This window comes from Microcebus murinus, chromosome 5 (assembly GCF_040939455.1).
Source record: "Microcebus murinus isolate Inina chromosome 5, M.murinus_Inina_mat1.0, whole genome shotgun sequence".
Lineage (NCBI taxonomy): Eukaryota > Metazoa > Chordata > Mammalia > Primates > Cheirogaleidae > Microcebus > Microcebus murinus.
Window position 1 is genome coordinate 49,954,253 of NC_134108.1, and position 20,425 is coordinate 49,974,677.

Sequence of the window (20,425 nt, forward strand, 5' to 3'; positions counted from 1 at the left end):
TTTTTTCTATATTTTTAGTTGCTCAGTTAATTTCTTTCTATTTTTAGTAGAGACGGGGTCTCACTCTTGCTCAGGCTGGTCTCAAACTCCTGACCTTGAGCTATCCTCCTGCCTTGGCCTTCCAGATTGCTAGGATTACAGGCGTGAGCCACCTCGCCCAGCCTCTTTTTCTTTTACATACAACATTTCATAACACAATAAACCCAGGTAGGAAGTTACCTGTATATGTCTTACCTTTTTACATCAAATTATGGGAGAGGTCAGTTATGGGATTTTATACCAAAAACCTTCTTTATAATTCTCAGGACTCATGAAATAGGCTATGTATGGTGAATTTTACATCTAACTGAATATGTTCTATATTCCTTCTCACACATTTAACTGTAGCCCCCAGTTTGGCACTCCAAGGCAAATGGAGGACAACACTCTTGTGGGATTCAGTATTGGCTGAATGTTTAGATGATTCTCAGGGTGCCTTCTAACACCAACACTATGACTCTTTAGCTTAAGGATTCACTAGGAATGTGTGCAGGAGACAATAGACAAAAGACTTAGGGTTCATGTCTGACACTAGGTTTCTTATTCCTCCCTACAAAAACCTGATCCATTCTCGATTAAGCTCTTTGCAATCTCACTTCTGCCCTATCTGTCACCTATGCTTGGGTTAGGCTGACTGGCTGCCCTATTTGGACACGGTATTGCCAGAGATCAGCAAAGGTGGGAAATGAGCACACACAGGTTAGTGATGCTGCAAAAATGGTTTTGCTGCTGGGAAGGTAGAAGGCCAAGGAGATGCCTGGGCTGCCTTAGCTCTGGGGATTAATGCCCTGATTCCCTGACACTAATCACCACTGTTGGCATCCAAACACCATCAGCCTTGACTCTTGCCAAATAGTAGAGATAAAAGCTATTCATCTTTTAGTATTTACTGAAAGTGTACCAAGCACAGGACACGAACCAGAAGTAGTTTCCAACCAGTGGTTTCATTTGGGAAAAAAAACCAAATAAATCATTTAAAAAAAAGAAGAAAGAGAAGGAAAATGTCATTTAACAACTTTTCCAAGAGATACTATTTAGTGCAGCTATAAGTCTAATTAATGATAATATAAACTAATATGATATAATCAAGATAAATAGACAGATGAAGGCCAATACACATATTTGATGGACCTCCATTTCTTGAGTACTAAAAACCAAAGAAGAAAGCTAACGAATAAGAAGTTGATATAGAATAATGTGTACACCCATGCATATGCATCAACTGATATATTTTTCTGCCCAGACGTTTTGCAAACACACCTGGCCACCTGTCATTATTTTTAAAAGACAAATAACAAACTGCTCTTGCAAATAGTTACTTGTGAGCATAGTTATCAGTTGAGGAAACAATTTTCTGCAGGTGTAAAAATTATATTTCTCAATAAGGAAAATTCAGATATAGTCAGTTTACTCATTAAGCCTTTAGAATTCAGCTTTGGCTTACTTTCTTTGAAGAGGATTCTTTCATTTTCAGTCCATGAAAGTTTAACTCTGAAGCAAGTAGTTCTCAAACTTTTTGGTTTCAGGACCCCTCTACACTCTTAAAAACTTTTGAGGAACCCAAGAAACGTTTACTTATATGGATTATTTCTCCTAATGTTTACTGTATCATAAATTAAAGCTGAGAAAAATTTTAAATGTATTAATTAAATTTAATAATTAAATTTTATTTATATTTATTAAAATGGATTTATTAATTCATTTAAAGTAATAATGGTAAAGCCATGACATTAAACCTATCAAATTAACATAAACAATATTTTTATGAAAAATAATTATATTTTCCAAAGTGAAAATAATTTAGCAAGAGGGTAGCATTGTTTTACATTTTTGGAAATCTCTCTAAAGTCTGGCTTAACAGAAAATAGCTGGATTCTCGTATCTGCTTCTATACTCAATCTATTACAATTAAGTTGTTTTGGTTGAGGTATATAAGAATATCTGGCCTTACAGTTATATACTTGGAAAAAGAAAAGTATTAATATTTTAATAGCCTTATCAGATAATATTGTGGATATTCTTCTTTGATGCTACATGAAAACTCAACAAGAAGTTACTCCAAAGAGTACACTATGGAAGACAGGGAAAGAGTACCTTTAGGGTGGAAAGACGTGACAAACACTATCTCAGACAAGTGTGATGAAGGTTAACATCAATAACATCAATGGTGATAAGTCATGTTGACATTACGGACCCTTGATATAATGTGATGAAAATGCTATTGACCTCTGTGGCCTGTCCCAAAAGCCTGTCATTTCATTCTAATCATGAGAAACATCAGGCAAATCCTAATTGAGAGACATTCTATGAAATACCTGACTAGGACTCCTCAAAATTGTCAAGGCCATTAAAAACAAGAAAGGTCTGAGAAACTGTCACAGCCAAGAGCCTAGGGAGGTGTGCTAATTAAAGATAATGGATCCTAGATGGGGTCCTGGGGCAGAATAAGGACATTAGATCAAAATCAAGGAAATCTGAATAAAGTATAGACTTTAGGTAATACTAGTGTATCAGTATGGGTTCATTAATTGTAAAAAATGTACTCTCCTAATGTAAGACATTAATTAATAGGGGAATTAATTAATTAATAGGGGAAACTAAATTAGGGAGTATATGGAAACTCTCTGTACCATCTTCTCAATTTTTCTAAACTGTTCTTAAAAACAGAGCCTATTGGCTGGGCGCGGTGGTTCACGCCTGTAATCCTAGCAAGCTGGGAGGCCGAGGCGGGAGGATCACTCAAGGTCAGGAGTTCAAGATCAGCCTGAGCAAGAGCGAGACCCCGTCTCTACTAAAATAGAAAGAAATTAATTCACCAACTAAAAATATATAGAAAAAATTAGCCGGGCATGGTGGTGCGTGCCTGTAATACTAGCTACTTGAGATGCTGAGGCAGAAGGCTTGCTTGAGCCCAGGAATTGGAGATTGCTGTGAGCTAGGCTGACGCCATGGCACTCCAGCCAGGGCAACAGAGTGAGACTCTGTCTCAAAAAGAAAAAAAAATAAAAAATAGAGCCTATTTAAAAGATTTTTTTAACCTGACAAGAGGTAGTTTTTAAAATGTTAGTTGCAATGTAGAATACGAAACAGTATTAGTATACTTTTTGAATTCTGTTATATTGAAATCCATTAGTCTTTCTTATACTTTAAATGGATCTCTTGTCATGTATGATTTTGTAAGAGCATGCATTGGTTACTGGAAAATATTGATTCAATTAGTTATGCAGATCTTCCAAATGTTGACACATTTAATTATACAACAATTAAAACACTGCATTTGTTAATATCACCATCAGTCTCATCAGAAAAAATATTTAAGCATTGGGAAGCTGTCAAACTCATGATGGTGGAAACAAGTTTTCCAAAATTCTAATTTTCACTTGTTTGCCCAAATTTTATCATTGGCACCAAATATTGTCAGTTGTTTTTTCTTGAAATGACAGTCTTACTTCATTTATTTTCAAGAAAATGTCTGTCAAACATTGTGAGAAAATGTCTGCCAAATCTGAATAACTATAGTTTGTCTGTCACTCAGTCTTCCAAGTAAAAATGGTATTCATGAAAAAAGTGGCTAGTTCAGCTTGAAACTCAAACAACTACACTAGTGCTTTTCCTCAGGACAACCATAATATTTGGTATATAGTTGAAGTATTTTATTATGTGTACTTACCATTTCATTGCAAAGAATATTAAAAGACATGTTCTCAAAGTTTTTGAGATTTAACAAAATAATTTTTACTGCTTTTTCAAGGATATTCTTAAATGAAACTAGGTTTTTTGTTTGATTTTTACTGTGAGTGCCTGGGCAGTGAGGTATACAAAATATTTTGGTGCAACTGCCTTGATTCTGCCAAGGTGCCAGCAATTTCACCCATCATTGCTTTTGTATCATTACTGTAAATACAACCAGAGTGAAAGGCAAAAGGTGTCCAAGTATTATTATAGAGAGTTTAGACATCAGGACCCCTGAAGTGGGCTCAGGGAAGCCTAGAGGTCTATATACCACATGTGGAGAACCACCGACTTAAGTAACCGTATCTCTGACATCTCCATGACTCTCTGATTAAGCCAAGCAATAACTGTATCAAGGGAAGCCACAGAGATGAAACTTCATTTTTCTTTGCCACAGCTCTGACTTGGAGGTAATGGGAAGGAACTAAGACCAAACATATTATCCTCTGGCTTCCCACAGTTCTCTAAGGCAGCACTTCCCAACCTTTCTCATAGCATGATAGGGAGAGAAAACAATAATAATTTTATTAAGGAATAAAGGGATGAGGCTGCCTAAGGCTTGAGGCCCCTGGCATGGAGGTAAAGGACCTAAACAGCATTCAGGAGGATGGAGGGGTCAGTAGCTGTAGCCATTCCCAGTGGATCTGCCAAGGCACATGAATTGGACACTTCTGCACTAAGGTTTTTAACACAGTGAGAGGCTGGGACTGGAGGATGTCTGTTCCCCAGCCAGTTTCATGCTCCATAAGAGTCTCAAAGCTTAGGTCAGATGTGGGAATACACAAAGTATTTGATTGTGCTTCATGGTACCATCTGAATTCTGTTAAAGATTTGAGGCAAAGGCCAGATGTGGTGGCTCACATCTGTAATCCTAGCATTCTGGGAGGCTCGGATGGGAGGATTGCTTGAGGCCAGGAGTTCAAGAACAGCCTGAGCAAGAGCAAGACTCCATCTCTACAAAAAATAGAAAAATTAGCCAGGCATAGTGGTGCACACCTTGTAGTCCCAGCTACTCAGGAAGCTGAGGCAGGAGGATCACTTGAGACCAAGAGTTAGAGATTGCGGTGAGCTATGATAATGCCACTGCATCCTAGCCCAGATGACAGAGGAAGATTTTGTCTCAAAAAGAAAAAGAAAAAAAAAGAAGATTTGAGACAGAACTTGTCCAGAGCATTTGCAGATATACTATAATGATTAAAAGCACAGAATCTGGCTCCCAAACTACCAAAGAGTTCAAGCTGTAGCTATGCCACCTACTAGCTGTGTGATCTCGAGAAAGTAACTTAACATCTCAGTGTCTCAATATCTGCACCTATAAAATGGGGGCAATAATATTGAAAGTATCAAATGAGTTAATATAAATTTCTTGGAATGATGCCTACCACCAAGAAATTTGGTGGTATATTAGTTATTATAGCTATATTAGTTATTATTACTACTATGCCTGTGCTATAGGATATTGTAATTGAGATTGTTTCTCTGAGCACAGCAGTGTTGAATTACAGATTTACATAGAAAGAGAATCCCAGAGATGCCAACAGGCTTGATGTTAGCCTGCAGAATTCCAGAGCTGAGGATATGTGCTTGGAACAGAGAGGGAAGATGCATGCAAAGAGCAGAATGCCTGGGCCTTTTTCATTTTACTTAAGGTATATGTCAAAGGCTTCCAATCAAAACTTTATTTTACCTTATCAAAACACTATAAAATAGATTAGTTTCTAAATTATATTTTTCCTTGAAAAGGGCCATGGTTCACAAATAATCATTACAGACTGTCAACCCAGCCACCACTCATTGTCAAAGTTTTTTTTCAGGATGGTGTCGGTCATGGTGGTCGTGTGGGTCCTGGGCTTCAAGAGGCTCCCAGAAAACTAGGATATGCGATCCAAAGCTGGGACCATTCCAGACATACTGGATGTCTGCTTCTGCACCTTGAGTTGGATGTGTTTTTTTCTTTACTGGACAGCTTTTGGCAACTACTTAGCCTGGCTCATAAGATCATTATAACCTAATTAAGAGTTTTCAGCTACATCTGAAGTTGAATGATTTCAATGGTTCTCTTCATGCAAGTATTCAATATCTAGATTGCCGCAGTTATAAAGTTGCAAAGAAATGCAAAATCATCATAACAAGAAAATAGTCACAAATGAACCCACCCACCACTTAGAAAGTTAGCCCTTCCTCAAATATCCCTCACAGCTCAATACCAAGACTAACCCTACCCATCATGTCAACGTCTTTTGTCCATCTTTCAGTGCTTGTCCGATTTGATAAACATCCACAATTACAGTGTAGAAAAAGGGCAAACCTATTCATGCAAAGGCACTGACAAGTGAGGATGTGGCCAATCTGAAGAAGAAAAAAATCAATAAGGATAGTGACGGCACAAAAACTTCAAAAGAAAATAATTGACATTTTGATGAATTTAAAAAGGTTTTGAAAAAACTGATAAATTTTTAAATATTTTTGTAAAAATGATTTCCTATATGATTAAATAAGGATTTTATAAAATAAATAGAAATTTGTTCATTATTTATTCTAAGAGTTTAGCTTATAGCTGCTACTATAATCCATATTTTTATCAAATAAGATAAAAATGACTTATTTTTATAAATGTTATTTTCATTTTTCAATATTAAGTCCCCAGCAACCTTCTTCCCCATCATCCTCATACAGTAAAAAGACTGACGATACTGGTCCCAGATATGTGGCCTTTTCCTGGTCACTTGCTCTGAAAATAATGAGCATGTAAAAGAATATAGATAAATACTCAATATCTGCTCCAAGAGACCATCTTTGCCTTCCTCCCCCAAGATTCAACAAGCCTGTGTTCTCCCCTTTCCCCCTGGGTTCTCTTCTGCACAAGGTGGAGGAGCTTTATCTTTTGGATATACAATATTATTCTTCTCAAGTTTATTTTTCTGGCAAAATAAGTAAAATTTAAATAGATATCTTAATAGAATTTTGTCTGGAGATAACTAGATTATCCTAAACTCTAGTGACTTCAAAGCACTAAATACTTACAAATTGGGTTCATCTCTCTGGCTTACAAATTACAAATTGACCCTGGTTAGAATTAATTAAGATACTAGCTTTTAAGAAAAGCACTCATAAAATGGCTGCGTGTACACATCAAGACTTTCTCTTTTCTCTTACTGGAAACAACTCTTCTTTAGTTACTTAAAAAGTCAAGATAAACCAGAGCCCAGCTGGAATGATTATTTACATATTTCAATTTAGGGAGTAATTATGTTTAAAGTGATGTCTGATTTGAATTTGTTTTCCCCAAGATTTACAATCAATAGATATATTGCCTATCCATTGAGTACTGAGAATTTTAGAGCTTTTAAAAAGACAGAATTCCTATCTATAATGAATCTGTAACCAAGGTCTTTCTCACTTACATGAATGTGTGTGTATACAGGTATATATATTTTTTCCTCTGTTGAATATATTATTTATAATACAGATGTCACGGTTATAGAAATTCATTTTCTTTGACCCTGACCCAAATAGGTCAGATATTATAGCATTAACAGATGGGCAGTGAGTACAAAGAATGGAAATTCTTTTATGTCATGTTTCCTCAGATCATGGTAGCATTACTTCATCTTCCTTTTTCCCACATACTCACCTCACCTCAAAATTTTTCTAAAAATGTCTTTTGTTTGACTTTTACAAAACAGCCCTAAAACTGATTTTATTTTTGCTTCTAGCAACAGTTGACAGTTCTCTCTGAATTCCTAATTTCGCTTCAGAGCCCCTCTAAGTGCAAATTTTGTGCCAATATCTATAAAAAGCACATGGCAAATATAGATGAGCATTTTCCTTAATGAGACTTTTAAATCAGTTCTGACTCTGTGAATAGTATTTTAAAATCTGAAACAGGCAGAGAGGAAAACATGAAGTATTTTAACATGTGAAAAGGCCAATGAGTCTGGACGTGCCTGGATACTCACTCTCTCACACAGCTCTTCAAATGTGCAGTCGGCAACGGTTCCACAGGCTTTATTCAGCCGCAGCTCTCTGCCTTGCACTTTTAGAATCCTTGGTCTAGTTACTATGGGAACATGAACAAAGACTCAATCTTGTCTGGATAATTACTATAAAATTCATCTCTTACAGATAGGAAATGCATAGCTTGATGAATAATAGCACATGATTCAACACATAAATTAGACAAAATGCTGATACAATGACTGCCACTTGAGCGTGGCATCAACCCATATACAGCAATGGAACTTATTAATTGGTCAGTGGAGATTGGGCATTGTGTTCTAAATGTATTCTCTTTCAAGAGAAATTAACTTACGTACAATCATTTTGTTTCTGAGCCAGCTCATCAAACAACTTATCCATGACAGCCTCCACATCAGCTTCACTTGTGCTACAGTGAAAAGAATAATAGAATATGAAATTAATAACACTTGAAGCCAACATCAAACAGCTGCCTGAGCCTGCTTAGCTTTTTGCCCATAAAAAAAAGAACAGGATGTTATGCTCTAAATACAAACATTAGATTTAGAATACACTTAAAAGCAGAGAATATTAACTCTCAGGTAGATGATTCTGCCTTATTTGCATACACTGAAAGACTTCTGTGCTTCTAGCTGTTTCCAGTAATGAGACGATACAGGCAGAGTAAATCCATTAATACTATGTGTACACAATGAGAAGAAAGCTTCTGGCTCTCTCTTGCATGCAAAACAAGAGCAAATAGACAAGGCAGTCAAGCATCCAGCAAAGTATCCTTTGAAATCTCTGCTGAGAGGGTACATGTGAAATTAAATATTGAAGCTGCTTTTAAAAAAATCAAGTCAAGCCACTGACTGAGAGGATCAAACATCCAGAATTAAATTACTACCTTCGAAATACCAACTTGATCTGCACATCAATAACTTTATCAGACTTTTAGTATAAGGACAATTATAGACCACACAGTTGCTCTCAGAAGTGTCCCTGTTGGAAATTCAAGAAAACTCTCTCCTTCTGTAATGCCCACCATTACAGCTACTATGAAGTTAGCCTCATCACAGAATCTTTTGTATTCTAATTAGAAATCACCATATGGTTTAGGGAACTCAAATATATAAATGTGATAATGCTATGGCCTTTTTTCCTCTCACTTTTTTTTAAAAGAGGGGTTGATAAATTAACAGTCAATAAAATAAAATAACTGGCAGGAGAAATAAACGCTGTTAAAAAGAGCTTCAGATAAAAATGTAAGTTTACTTCAACTCTACATACAAACTTTTACAGGATGACCTTCCAATATGCTTAATTTTGACACATGAATCACTCTTATCTAGTTGTGGAAGCAATTAAATTGAATTCTGGACATTCATCTTAATAAAGCTTCATTGAAAATTAATACATCCATGTTGAAAAGCCAGCAGGAAAAGAAACAAGGAAATTGATATGACAAATTATCTTTTCTTTAAGCTTGAACAATTTCTCCCTTGAGGTAATTATCAGGTGGTATGCATTTAACACACAAGCACTTAATTCTTCAGCTGTTCCAGAGCAAATGCCTTTTTTTCTGAGACAGGGTCTTGCTCTGTTTGCCCAGGGTTGAGTACAGTGGTGTCATCATAGCTCACTGCAACCTCAAACTCCTGGATTCAAACAATCCTCCTGCCTCAGCCTCCCAAGTAGCTCGGACTACAGGTGTACGCCACCATGCCTGGTTTATTTTTCTATTTTTTGTAGAGACAGGATCTTACTATGTTGCCCAGGCTGGTCTCAAACTCCTGGCCTCAAGCATTCCTCCCACCTCAGCCTCCCAAAGTACAGGTGTGAACCACTGAATTTGCCACAAATGCTTTTACAATGCAACAAAGCACATAGTCATTATGAAGGCTTTGGAATTGCCACATTCTAAGTAATAACCGCTCCACCCCAAAGGATCTTAAAAATATCATTTGCAATGGTTAACTTTGTGGGGGAAATGCTATTTGACTTTCATAAAGCCTTGTATGACATTTGCATAGAGCCGTATTAAAATAATAAAATGATGCTATAGAAAGAGTGATTATAGAGATAAAAAACAATTTTAAAGAAATAAAGAAATCACACAAACCAATGTAAATGTCAATGTCCATGCCAAAGACATGTATGTTTAGACATTATTCTTGAAAATTCATTTGAAACTAACTTCGCCTTCGGTGTACACAAGCAAAACTGTTGGAGAAGTGAGCTATTTTCAAGGGATCTAGAAAGAAGAGAGCAACACTAGCCATCCAGGATGTTTGCTGGCCTTTAGAAAGTTAACATCTCCTTAGGATAGGCATGTTACTCAACGTAGGGGTAGAACTAAATTAAGAAAAATAACTAAGTCAGAAGACAGGTCTCCAAAAACATATTTAGTAAATAAACAAATGCTTACAAACTTCCTGAGTGGTGATTTCTTTTTTGTTCTGTGCTCTAGTATACCATATCATTAAAATGTGACTCATTAGACTTCAATCAGGCCTTATCTTCTGAGTTACCTGTGAAATTACATGCAAAATTATAGTGATATTATATGAAACCACAAAACTATTTTTATTATAACAGTATCTTATAAGAATTCTATTATATTATTATGAAGTTACTCAGAAGTTACAAAAGCAAAATAAAAAATTGTGTTGGTGCTAAGTGGTTTAAAAATAAAAGTAGTTCACAAAAGCAAGCAGTTTATGTAACTTGCAGCTGCTACCCCTCTAAGCCAACTTGCACTTGACCTCAGGGAGTAAGGGAGGGACAGGAACCTCATTGTCATATTGTTTTAAAAGCAGGAGAGGCTAGTATGTGCTTTTGGGTTTTTTAGACTATCTTCATGGATATGAAATAAATAAGGATACCAAGAAAGGAATCCTTACCAGAAACGAATATGTTCATGATCTCTTACAAGCAAAAACTTATAAGAAAATACTAGTCTTTTCATGCTCCACTCAGACTTTAGGTTTTCTGACTTACGAGAATGCATCAATCAGACTTTGTTAAATTTTTTAAGTATGAGAACTAGAAAAGTAAATGTAGAAATTAAACTTGCCTGTCTATATTAGCCAAAAAGATTAAGAGCTCTATTTACTATCCATTTCCATATCCAGCTTAAACATCTTTGAATATGTTTTGCAATTGTAGAAAAAATTTTAGACAATTCTGAACTATTTCAATGTGTCACACAGAGAATGACAAAAGTTATCATTTGTTGAACAACTATAATGTAGCAGATTATTTACTTATATAATCCCCACCTTACTTTGTAGGTTATGTTATTATACCATTTTTATTTTATTTTATTTATTATTTTTTTTTTTTGAGACAGAGTCTCACTTTGTTGTCCAGGCTAGAGTGAGTGCCGTGGCGTCAGCCTAGCTCACAGCAACCTCAAACTCCTGGGCTCAAGCGATCCTCCTGCCTCAGCCTCCCGAATAGCTGGGACTACAGGCATGCGCCACCATGCCCGGCTAATTTTTTTTATATATATATATCAGTTGGCCAATTAATTTCTTTCTATTTATAGTAGAGACGGGGTCTCGCTCTTGCTCAGGCTGGTTTTGAACTCCTGACCTTGAGCAATCCGCCCGCCTCGGCCTCCCAAGAGCTAGGATTACAGGCATGAGCCACAGCGCCCGGCCTTATTATACCATTTTTACTAAAACTAAAGAGAAAACTAAGAGAATTAAGCTACCTATCTAATGTAAATACATAAGAGGAAACTTTTCTATATAACATAAAATATTATAAATAAAATAAATAAGGCAATTTCAAACTGGGAACACAACGTCAATGTTTATGGCATATGAATAATATTATCAATGTATAAAAAATTCCAACAGATAAAAAAGGTCCAACAGTAAAAAAAAAATTCTGGCTAGGCAGAGTGGTTCACTCCTGTAATCCTAGCATTTGGGGAGGCTGAGATGAGAGAATTGCTTGAGGCCAGCAGTTCAAGACCAGTCTTAGCAAGAGCAAGATCCCATCTCTACAAAAAATAGAAAAATCAGCTGGGCATGGTGGTACGTACATGTAGTCCTGGCTACTAACTAGGGAGGCCAAGGCAGGAGGATTGCTTGAGCCCAGGAGTTTGAGGTTGCAGTGAGCTATGATGATGCCACTGCATTCTAGCCCCGGATGACAGAGTGAGACCCTGTCTCAAAAACAGAAAAAAAAATTCCAACAGTAGAAAATACCCCAATAGGAAAAGTGCCAAAAAAAACTCAAACAGGCAAATTACATTAAAAGATAGCTTAATGAGCAAGAAGCATATATAACATCATTTTTTCTTACAAGTAATAACAAATACAAAGTAAAATCAAAAGATGCCTTTCTTCTCTCCAAATTGTCAGAGATAAGAAAAAAGATAAAAATATCCCAAGCAAGTCTAGGTATGAGGATAAAGGACACTCTTATATACTGCTGGGAAGAGTGTAGAACTGGTACAAGATTTCGAGGCAACCAGATAATATGTAAGAAAAGCACTAAAAACATGCATTTCATAACACCCAGCTAGTCCACTCATAGGAATTTCACCTATGAAAATACAATATTAACTACTACAAGGATGTTCACTGTGACACTGCTTCTAGCATCACAAAAGTGAAGAACCTAAATGTCCAATGATGAGGAACTTGGTGAAGTACATTTTGATACACCCAATACAATGGAATAGCATGCTGTTTTTGAGCGCAATTGTTCCCTCAGCCTAGAATTGAAATTAAGGCACAAAGTTGATGGCTAGAGTGTTAAGTATCTCTAACTTTCTAACAATAACTACCAGTGAGCCACCAATAACTGGCCCAGACCCTACCCTTATGGCTACAAGCAGGAAAACCAGCTTCCCTCAGATTGCCGCCCCTCCTCCACCATCCCCTCCTCCACCATCCCCTCCTCCACCATCCCCTCCTCCACCATCCCCTCCTCTTCCCCACATCATAGTGCTTCTAGAAGGAGGGGGACAGGGACCAGAAGTCATTGGCCTTTGGGTCCAGTATTTGTGATAGAGCTTTTTCCCTCCTCCCTTGGGAGAGAGGAGGAGGATTTACCCTCCCCAAAGACACGTGATAAGGGGAAGGGTTTACTATGCGAATCACCTGGGAAGATTAGGGGAGCCTCGAAGAAGGAAAACCTGGCGTTGCTTCCCTTACTTGGATGAGCAGGACCTTAACAGAGTGAGAAGGCAGAAAGTGAGAGGCAGGGTGCTGAGCTAAAAGGAAGCAAGCCAGTGCTCACCGAAGACCCGTGCAAAGGCTTGGCACTATCGGGTACATTTGAATGTACAGGTGAGGGGTCAGGCTGGAAACAGGGACATTGCTTGAAAATAAGACAAAAGCAGTTCCTTAGCTTCCCTCCCTCTTGTTGGACTGCTAGATTCTGCCCCTTCTCCACTCTAGCAAAAACTGGTATGTTTACCAGCTGGGGCAGTTTTAACAATAAAGGAAGGGGGAGGAGATACCATACTGAAATCCTGCATATTCAACAGTGAAACCAACAGCCTGTACCTTTTCAACATCCAGAACCCTACCAGCAAAGCTTCTATCTCAGAAGTAGACAGAAAGACTTAAACTCTGTAGGAAACTGAACAGCCAAAAGAAAGAATTGCAGATATTGATATTTGGGGCTCTCCAATGAAAATCCTGACCAGCCACCTTACTATCCTCCAGTGAAGCCCACCAATCAATAAAACCCTGTTTATGCACATAGAGCTTCTAATCAGCTTTTTATTTTATTTATTTATTTTTTTTAATCTAGTGTGGTTTTTTGTGTGGTTTTTTTTGAGGCAGAGTCTGGGTCTGTTGCCCAGGCTAGAGTGTCATGGTGTCAGCCTAGCTCACAGCAACCTCAAACTCCTGGGCTCAAGCAATCCTCCTGCCTCAGCCTCCCGAGTAGCTGGGACTACAGGCATGCAACGCCATGCCCAGATAATTTTTTCTCTATATATATATTTTTAGTTGTCCAGATAATTTCTTTCTATTTTTTAGTAAAGTCAGGGTCTCGCTCTTGCTCAGGCTGGTCTCGAACTCCTGACCTTGAGCAATCCACCCACCTCGGCCTCCCAGAGTGCTAGGATTATAGGCATGAGCCACCATGCCTGGCCTAATCAGCTTTTTAATGCCTCATTCTTAAGTGCAAATGGACAACCTAGTACTTCCATAGATTTAAGGAAAGCCTTTAGGATAAAAGACAAAAACCAAAATAAAGAATTAGAAAAAAAGATCTTGAAGGAAGCAAAGAAAAAAATACAGAGAGCAGGGGAAGAATACACTCTAATATGCTCAAAGAAAAGACATGAAACAAAGAAGGATGCTGCAAACATCAAAAGAAGAGCAAAGGCATAAGAAAGAGCTCTAAATAAGGCTGCTAAGTAAAAACTTTGGGGAAATAATTGGAAGAAAAAGTTGAGGCAATATTTCAGAAAATAGAGCAAAAAGATGGAAAATAGAAAGTTAAAAGATCAATCCACAAGGTTCAATATCTAACCAGAAGGAGTTCCAAAAAATATGATGGGGAAAAAAAGAAGAAAAAATAAAATAAAATTTCCTAGAACTGCAGAACATGACTTTCTAAGTTGACAAGGTTCAATAAATACCCAGCATGAAGAATGGGAAAAAAGCTCTATTCCAAGGCACATCATCATGCTATTTCAGGAAACCAGGAACAAAGGGAGAATATTCTAAAAACTTCAAGAGGAAAAAACAGGTCAAATATAAAAGGTCAAGAAACTAAATCATGTCAAACTTTGTAACAGCAATAACAGAAGTTTGAAGATAATGGTACAGTATCTAAAACAGTCCAAGGGAATATTATTGTCAGACTATCCAGGGCAGTCAAACTATGACTCAAGTAAAATAAAGACATTTTCAGATATCTGAGGCCTCAAAAAAATATATTTCCCAGGTACCCTTCTCAAGACGATACTTGAGGGTATGCTGTACCAGAACAAGGGTTCTGTATCTAGTAAGAGCAAGCAAGGGTTGCTTCAGCCAACCCTCCTGCTGACAACAACTGTAAACTCTGGACAAAATGTAAAAACAGGTCCCTGAAGGCATTAGACAGTGAACAGAAATGGGCAAATGCTGGAGGGGAGCTGACACCTGGGAGAAGGGAAAAATATGGGGTTAGCTACCCACGTTGACACCTTTCAGACTGAGGACACTGCAGTCAGTACTGCTCAGGTCAATGAAAATTCCAATGGAAAACCCTTCTTGCATGAAGAACCAGAGGAGAGCTAAAAAGGCAGGGGAATTTCAGAAAGTGTTCTCAAATTCCCAATATATCATAATCTTGAAAATTCTTGAAAAGCTCTGTGTGCAGAATAAGTTATTCTGTATTTATCATAATGCTTTATGTGTTTTCAAACAATAATGCAATAAAAATTAAACAATGAAAAAAAAATAATCAACCATCTTTCTACCATAGGGTTATACTAAAAGTTTCAACTGTTTTCTGTGTAACAACAAAATAATAATAAAAACATGGCTTATCACTATTATAAATTGACATACTGTGACGAGATTATATATTTCAAAAACATGTAAAAGTGGTGGACACCTGATATAGACATTGAAGTAAAAAACATAAGAAGGAACATTAACACAAAATAAATGCTAAATACAATTATTTTAAAACTTAAGTACCTCAAATATTTAATATGTGAAAGTTATTTTTAAAATTAAAAAATTTATAAAACACAAAGCATTAATTACCCTGATAATCCTGATCTTTGCTGGGTAACAAATATTCCAGATGTAGGAAAAGGTCTTTCATTTTGCCCTGACATTGGGTCAAATCATTAAAAGCATGACCTAAATTGATTTCAAGATGGGCGTAAGGTACACAGTGCTTCCTATAAGCTCATTTCCTAGTTAATCTTTCACCCAATGTTATGTTTGTGAGATTCATGTATATTGATGTGTGTAGAAGTTGTTTATTTTTGTTGCTTTACTGTACTGTATTTTATTGCATGAAAATACCACAATTTATTATCATTTTACTATTGACAAGCGTATTCATCTGCTTGGGCTGCCATAACAAAATACTACAGACCGTGTGGCTTAAACAGCAGAATTTTTCTTGCAATTCTGGAGGCTGGAAGTCCAAGATCAAGGTGTCATTGGGGGTAGATTTTAGTCAGGGTTTTCTTCCTGGCTTGCAGATGGCTGGCCTTCTCACTGTGTCCTCACATGTCCTTTCCCTTTTCATAAGAACACCAGTCCTACTGGACTATGGCCCTACTCTTATGACTTCATTTAACCTTAATTACCTCCTTAAAGGCCTTATCTCCAAATATAGTTATATTGAGGCTTAAGGCTTCAACCTGTGAATTTGGGGAGGACATAATTCAGTTCATAACACTGAGCATTTGTGTAGTTATCTGTTTGGGGATATTATGAATAGTGTTACTGTGAATATTCCAGTTTATGTCTTTTGGTAAACTTATGTAAAACATGTCTGCTGGGCATATAGCTAGGAGAATTGCTGCTCATGGGGTATACCTATGTTCAGCTTAGTAGATGCTGCCAGTTTTGCCAAAGTGGTTGTATCGATTTATATTCCCACCAGTGATGTACAAAAAGTTCCACTTGCTCCACCCCCTTGCCAACTCTTGGCATTTTCCATCTTTTCCATTTGAGTGATTATGGCGAACATATTATAAATGACGTCAATATAAGTTGCCTCAAATTATTTTTGGACATGGGTGGGACACACACACGCAAAAAAAAAAATACAAATATAATTTAATCAACAAAATAGTTAATCCAGAAACATTTTCTTAATAAAATGTCATTAAGATATGTATACACTTTTATCTATGCTTGAAAACGTCTAAGATCTCTTGACTTTTCTAAGTAGGAAATTTCAAGAATATAACTTTATTATAAACACTTAGTACAGAATGCCTTTAACTTCAAAACAGAGGGGAAAGGAGGAATGGCATGTATAACGGAGAAAAGCTGGAGTAGCAGCAGCAGTGAGTCTGACTCCAGGGCCCTCTTCTTAGTTTTGAAGCAAAACCATTTAAAAAGATAGCAACATTACCTTACACTAAAAAGTCCATATTTAGAAATATAGCCATGCCTGTGAAGCTCTAAAGAAGAATAAGGATCAGCTAGTTTTAAAAAAGTCAAGTACATGGGACACAGGCCTAAGGTGGGCTATAGGCCTATTCAGAAAACAAATGAACAAAATATACACAAGGATATAGATTATATAAAAATCCAAAGATTTAAATTAAGCTCAAGTTACAAACATAATTGAAAGATATTCCATCCTAACCAGTAAAAGTTGAGGAAGTGGAGACACCTGGTAGCCAACAGTAACTGTACGGAAAGGCCACAGCATGAAGACGGCACTAAATTTAACATGATGTTTTTCCGTGTAAGAGAGGAGCTAAATTCAGAGTTTTCTTTTGTGGCTACAAGAACATAATGTCACGTAGCATAGAAGAAAATATCCTGTTCCGCTTTGTGCAGTTCCATTTGAACCAAAAAGAGGAATATCTTAAGGAAGGGTGACTTGAGTAGCATCACAAAGTGATCAGGAGAGAATAAAGGAATTAAGCTCAGATGCTATGAATCGTGTCCCCTTTTCCTCTCCTGAGGACAAACAGAAACTGAGCAGGGATAAATAATTTAAGTGACTTCCTTTAATTCCTGTGAAACAGCTCTCAGACTCTGAGAAACTGGCCCATCAGTGGGATGCTACTAATAAAGTCAGCCTTTGTGCAGATAAAATGCAGAAAAAGAAAGTCTGCCCAGAGACAATCAAACACAGTAAGAGAATTAAAGTCATTTCTGATGAGGAAGCAGAGTCACTCTTTTCAAATGCTTCTTTTTGGGGGTGATGGAGGGACAGGGTAAGAGGCGAGTAAGCCAGAGCAAACTGTGGACTCCTTTTCTTTTGTTCTGCAATGCCTTGATAAAACCTACCCATTTCACTGCTGCTCTCACCTTTTGTTAAGCTCAGAAACTGCAGTGGAGGGGCAGGTTTCTATTTTCTTTTGAGCAGTACCACTGTGTCTTTAAGTCAGAAAAGCCCTGGAATCAACCACTGTTTAGTTGCCAGGAAATTTGGCATCGACTCCTACAGGAATCCTGTGAGTACAGTACCCTAGATGAAAAGGCTGAGTGCTTTGGGAGTATGAGAATCATGATTTATTTTTCCATATTAAATTAGTAAACAGAGAAGAAAGTAATCAGTCATTCCCGTTTTGAAAAAAATTTCTATAGCTAAAATCAGGCATTCAATATAAAACTTAGACCCAAAGAAATAGAACATGTCAAAAAAAAGACCTTATTATTGCTGGATCATTTGAAATTCTCAACAAAAATTCCAAAACACTTGGAGGTTTCTGGAAGAGGGTCACGCATGAATTTAAATGGAAATTAATTTCTTCAAGAACCTCCCACTTCATTAGGATTGACTCAAGGGAACAGAATGCTACCCACACTTTGCTCCTTTATCCCCTTTCAAAAATCAACAGCTTGTTAAGGTATCAACAAGTAGAATAGGGTTGGCTTTCCTTAGTCCCTCTCTCTCCATGTTCTCTATTCCAGAGAGCCAAAGTTGATTTGACGGAGAAATTTCCCCTTCCTCTTAGAGTTCTTTGCCAAACTCCCCTGGCAGTGAGCCTTCTCATTCTACTGATTGCTTGTGCATTCATGCTGTACGGCTCTTTGTCCTCATACCAAACATAATCTGGGGCTGGAGGCAGGTCTAAAATTAAGTTGGTTTATACTTGCCTTAATATAAAACAGACTTGGTTGCATTTCAAACCCTGTAGGTTTGTTTTACATAACGGAATCACTTGTTAGAATGGATTTTGCCCTAGTATTTATCTTCTCAATCACTCAAAGGCTTAATTGACTGTTCAGAGATCCATTTCAGTCTCTAAATTTCCCACCCTTCTCATTCACCTGGAGAGTAACTTACCTGGTTCCATTAATCTTGACCTGTGTATAATGCAGAAAGTGGGATCTAGCACCTTTAGCTCTCAAATTCCAGACCTTCACCCCCTCTTCTCAGCCACAAACTCCATATAAAATTTCTATCAAATCTATATGGTCTATTTTCCCCAAAATAAATCAGTGGCACAACATGTAGAATTACAACTTAATAAATCCAAAAATATCCTTTTTATGAAATTTCAGAAAGGCTATAATGATTGAAGATTTAAAAATGAACAATAAATACGACATCCCTCTTCAGGAGAAAAAGATGGTCACATTCACCTGGGAAAGAAAGTCCAGGGAGTTTTAATAGCTAAAAAAGGTTCATAGCAAATAATTAAAGATGCTTTTCTTATGCTGGAGATTGACCTAGAGTTATAACAGTGATTTATTTGAAGATGAAATAACAAGGAGATGAGACTTCTAAGGAAATATAAAAATTTTCTTCTGTATTTTTATATGTATAAATACGCATACTATCTACTCACATACATATTGTATACATACACAACACAGGCAGTCCCTGGGTTACGGACAACCTGACTTATAGCATTCTGTACCTGTGAACGGGCTCCCAAGGCTCCCCATAAGGATAATTTATAATTAAATAATTAACAACTCGGGAACTAGTTTCTTCTGTGTATGTAAACAAATCCACATGGTGTAAATAGTTCCTCGGTGCAGCATCTTGACACTAGCAGCTAGTCTCATAGAAAGCTGGAGAAGCAGCTGGTAGAAACGCAAGAACACCAAGATTCAGAATATCCGAAGCCAAGAAAGTTTACGACAAAAGAATTAGCTGAATCCTTTCATCTCATTAAAGCAGGATTTGCTAAGCTTAAGGAGAAAGATCCTAACATGGAGCGGTGTGCAAAGGTTTACCGTGCAGTTAGTGAGAACATCAGCTGCAATAAGGTCATTTGTGATGAAAAAAAAGAAAAAGGCTGTGCGAACAACCCTAGACAACTTTTTCAAGAAACCAACTTCAGTGGTCAGCTCCCCTCTTCCAGCCACAGAATCAACTCCTGATTCTCCAGCACCCACTCCATCCTCTCCAGCACCGTCTCCATCGGCATCTTCCGACTAATGTCAGCTGCCTTCTTGCCTCACAAACGCCCCTTCCAGTAAGACACTGATGCAACATTGGGTGAGTGTTAGCCTTTAATATTCTTTTCTGAAATTTTTCCTACCTAAACTTTTTGTATGAGTTTGTTTTTATGTTCTGTTTGTTCCAATTAAAAGAGCACAATAGTTTCTGTAACTTATTACAGTACTGGGGTATTATCATGATTATTATATTACACTGTATTATTATTAGCACATAGGAGCCATTATAGTATTATTATTATTACTGTATGTGTGCTATTCGTCAGGGATATGAGTTACATACAAATCCAACCTAAAGTCATTCTCAGAAACATATCTCATGCATAGCCTGGGGACCGCCTGCATTAGTTACATTTATTTATACTTTACTAAATGAGTACACCCATACAATTGGGTACTTTGTCAATGTGTTTAGCTGGATATGATTGGCCAGATCTATTCTGGTCCTATCTAGCCTGCTGGAAAACAAACACTGTGATCTGCTACTGTCAAATTACAGTTCCATAAAGCAATAGAACATAAAAGGGGTACTAAATTGACCGATGGAACCCGACAGCAAAGTCAATACAAGGTGAACTTCTTATGCTGCTGTACCACTTTCTAGGTGGTGCTTC

The 20,425-nt window shown here is 37.2% G+C and overlaps 1 protein-coding gene across 2 annotated transcripts in view; it reads right to left on the reverse strand.

Annotated features, from left to right (window-relative positions):
• Positions 1 to 20,425, reverse strand: part of AFG1L (AFG1 like ATPase) — a 182,149-nt gene that overhangs the window by 33,338 nt on the left and 128,386 nt on the right. For both annotated transcript variants that reach the window (XM_076003078.1, XM_076003079.1), the window contains exons 9-10: positions 8,088 to 8,158; positions 7,731 to 7,831 (exon numbers count right to left, since the gene is read on the reverse strand). In XM_076003078.1, the coding sequence (XP_075859193.1) occupies positions 7,731 to 7,831; positions 8,088 to 8,158 (172 nt within the window). The remainder of the gene's footprint in view (positions 1 to 7,730; positions 7,832 to 8,087; positions 8,159 to 20,425) is intronic.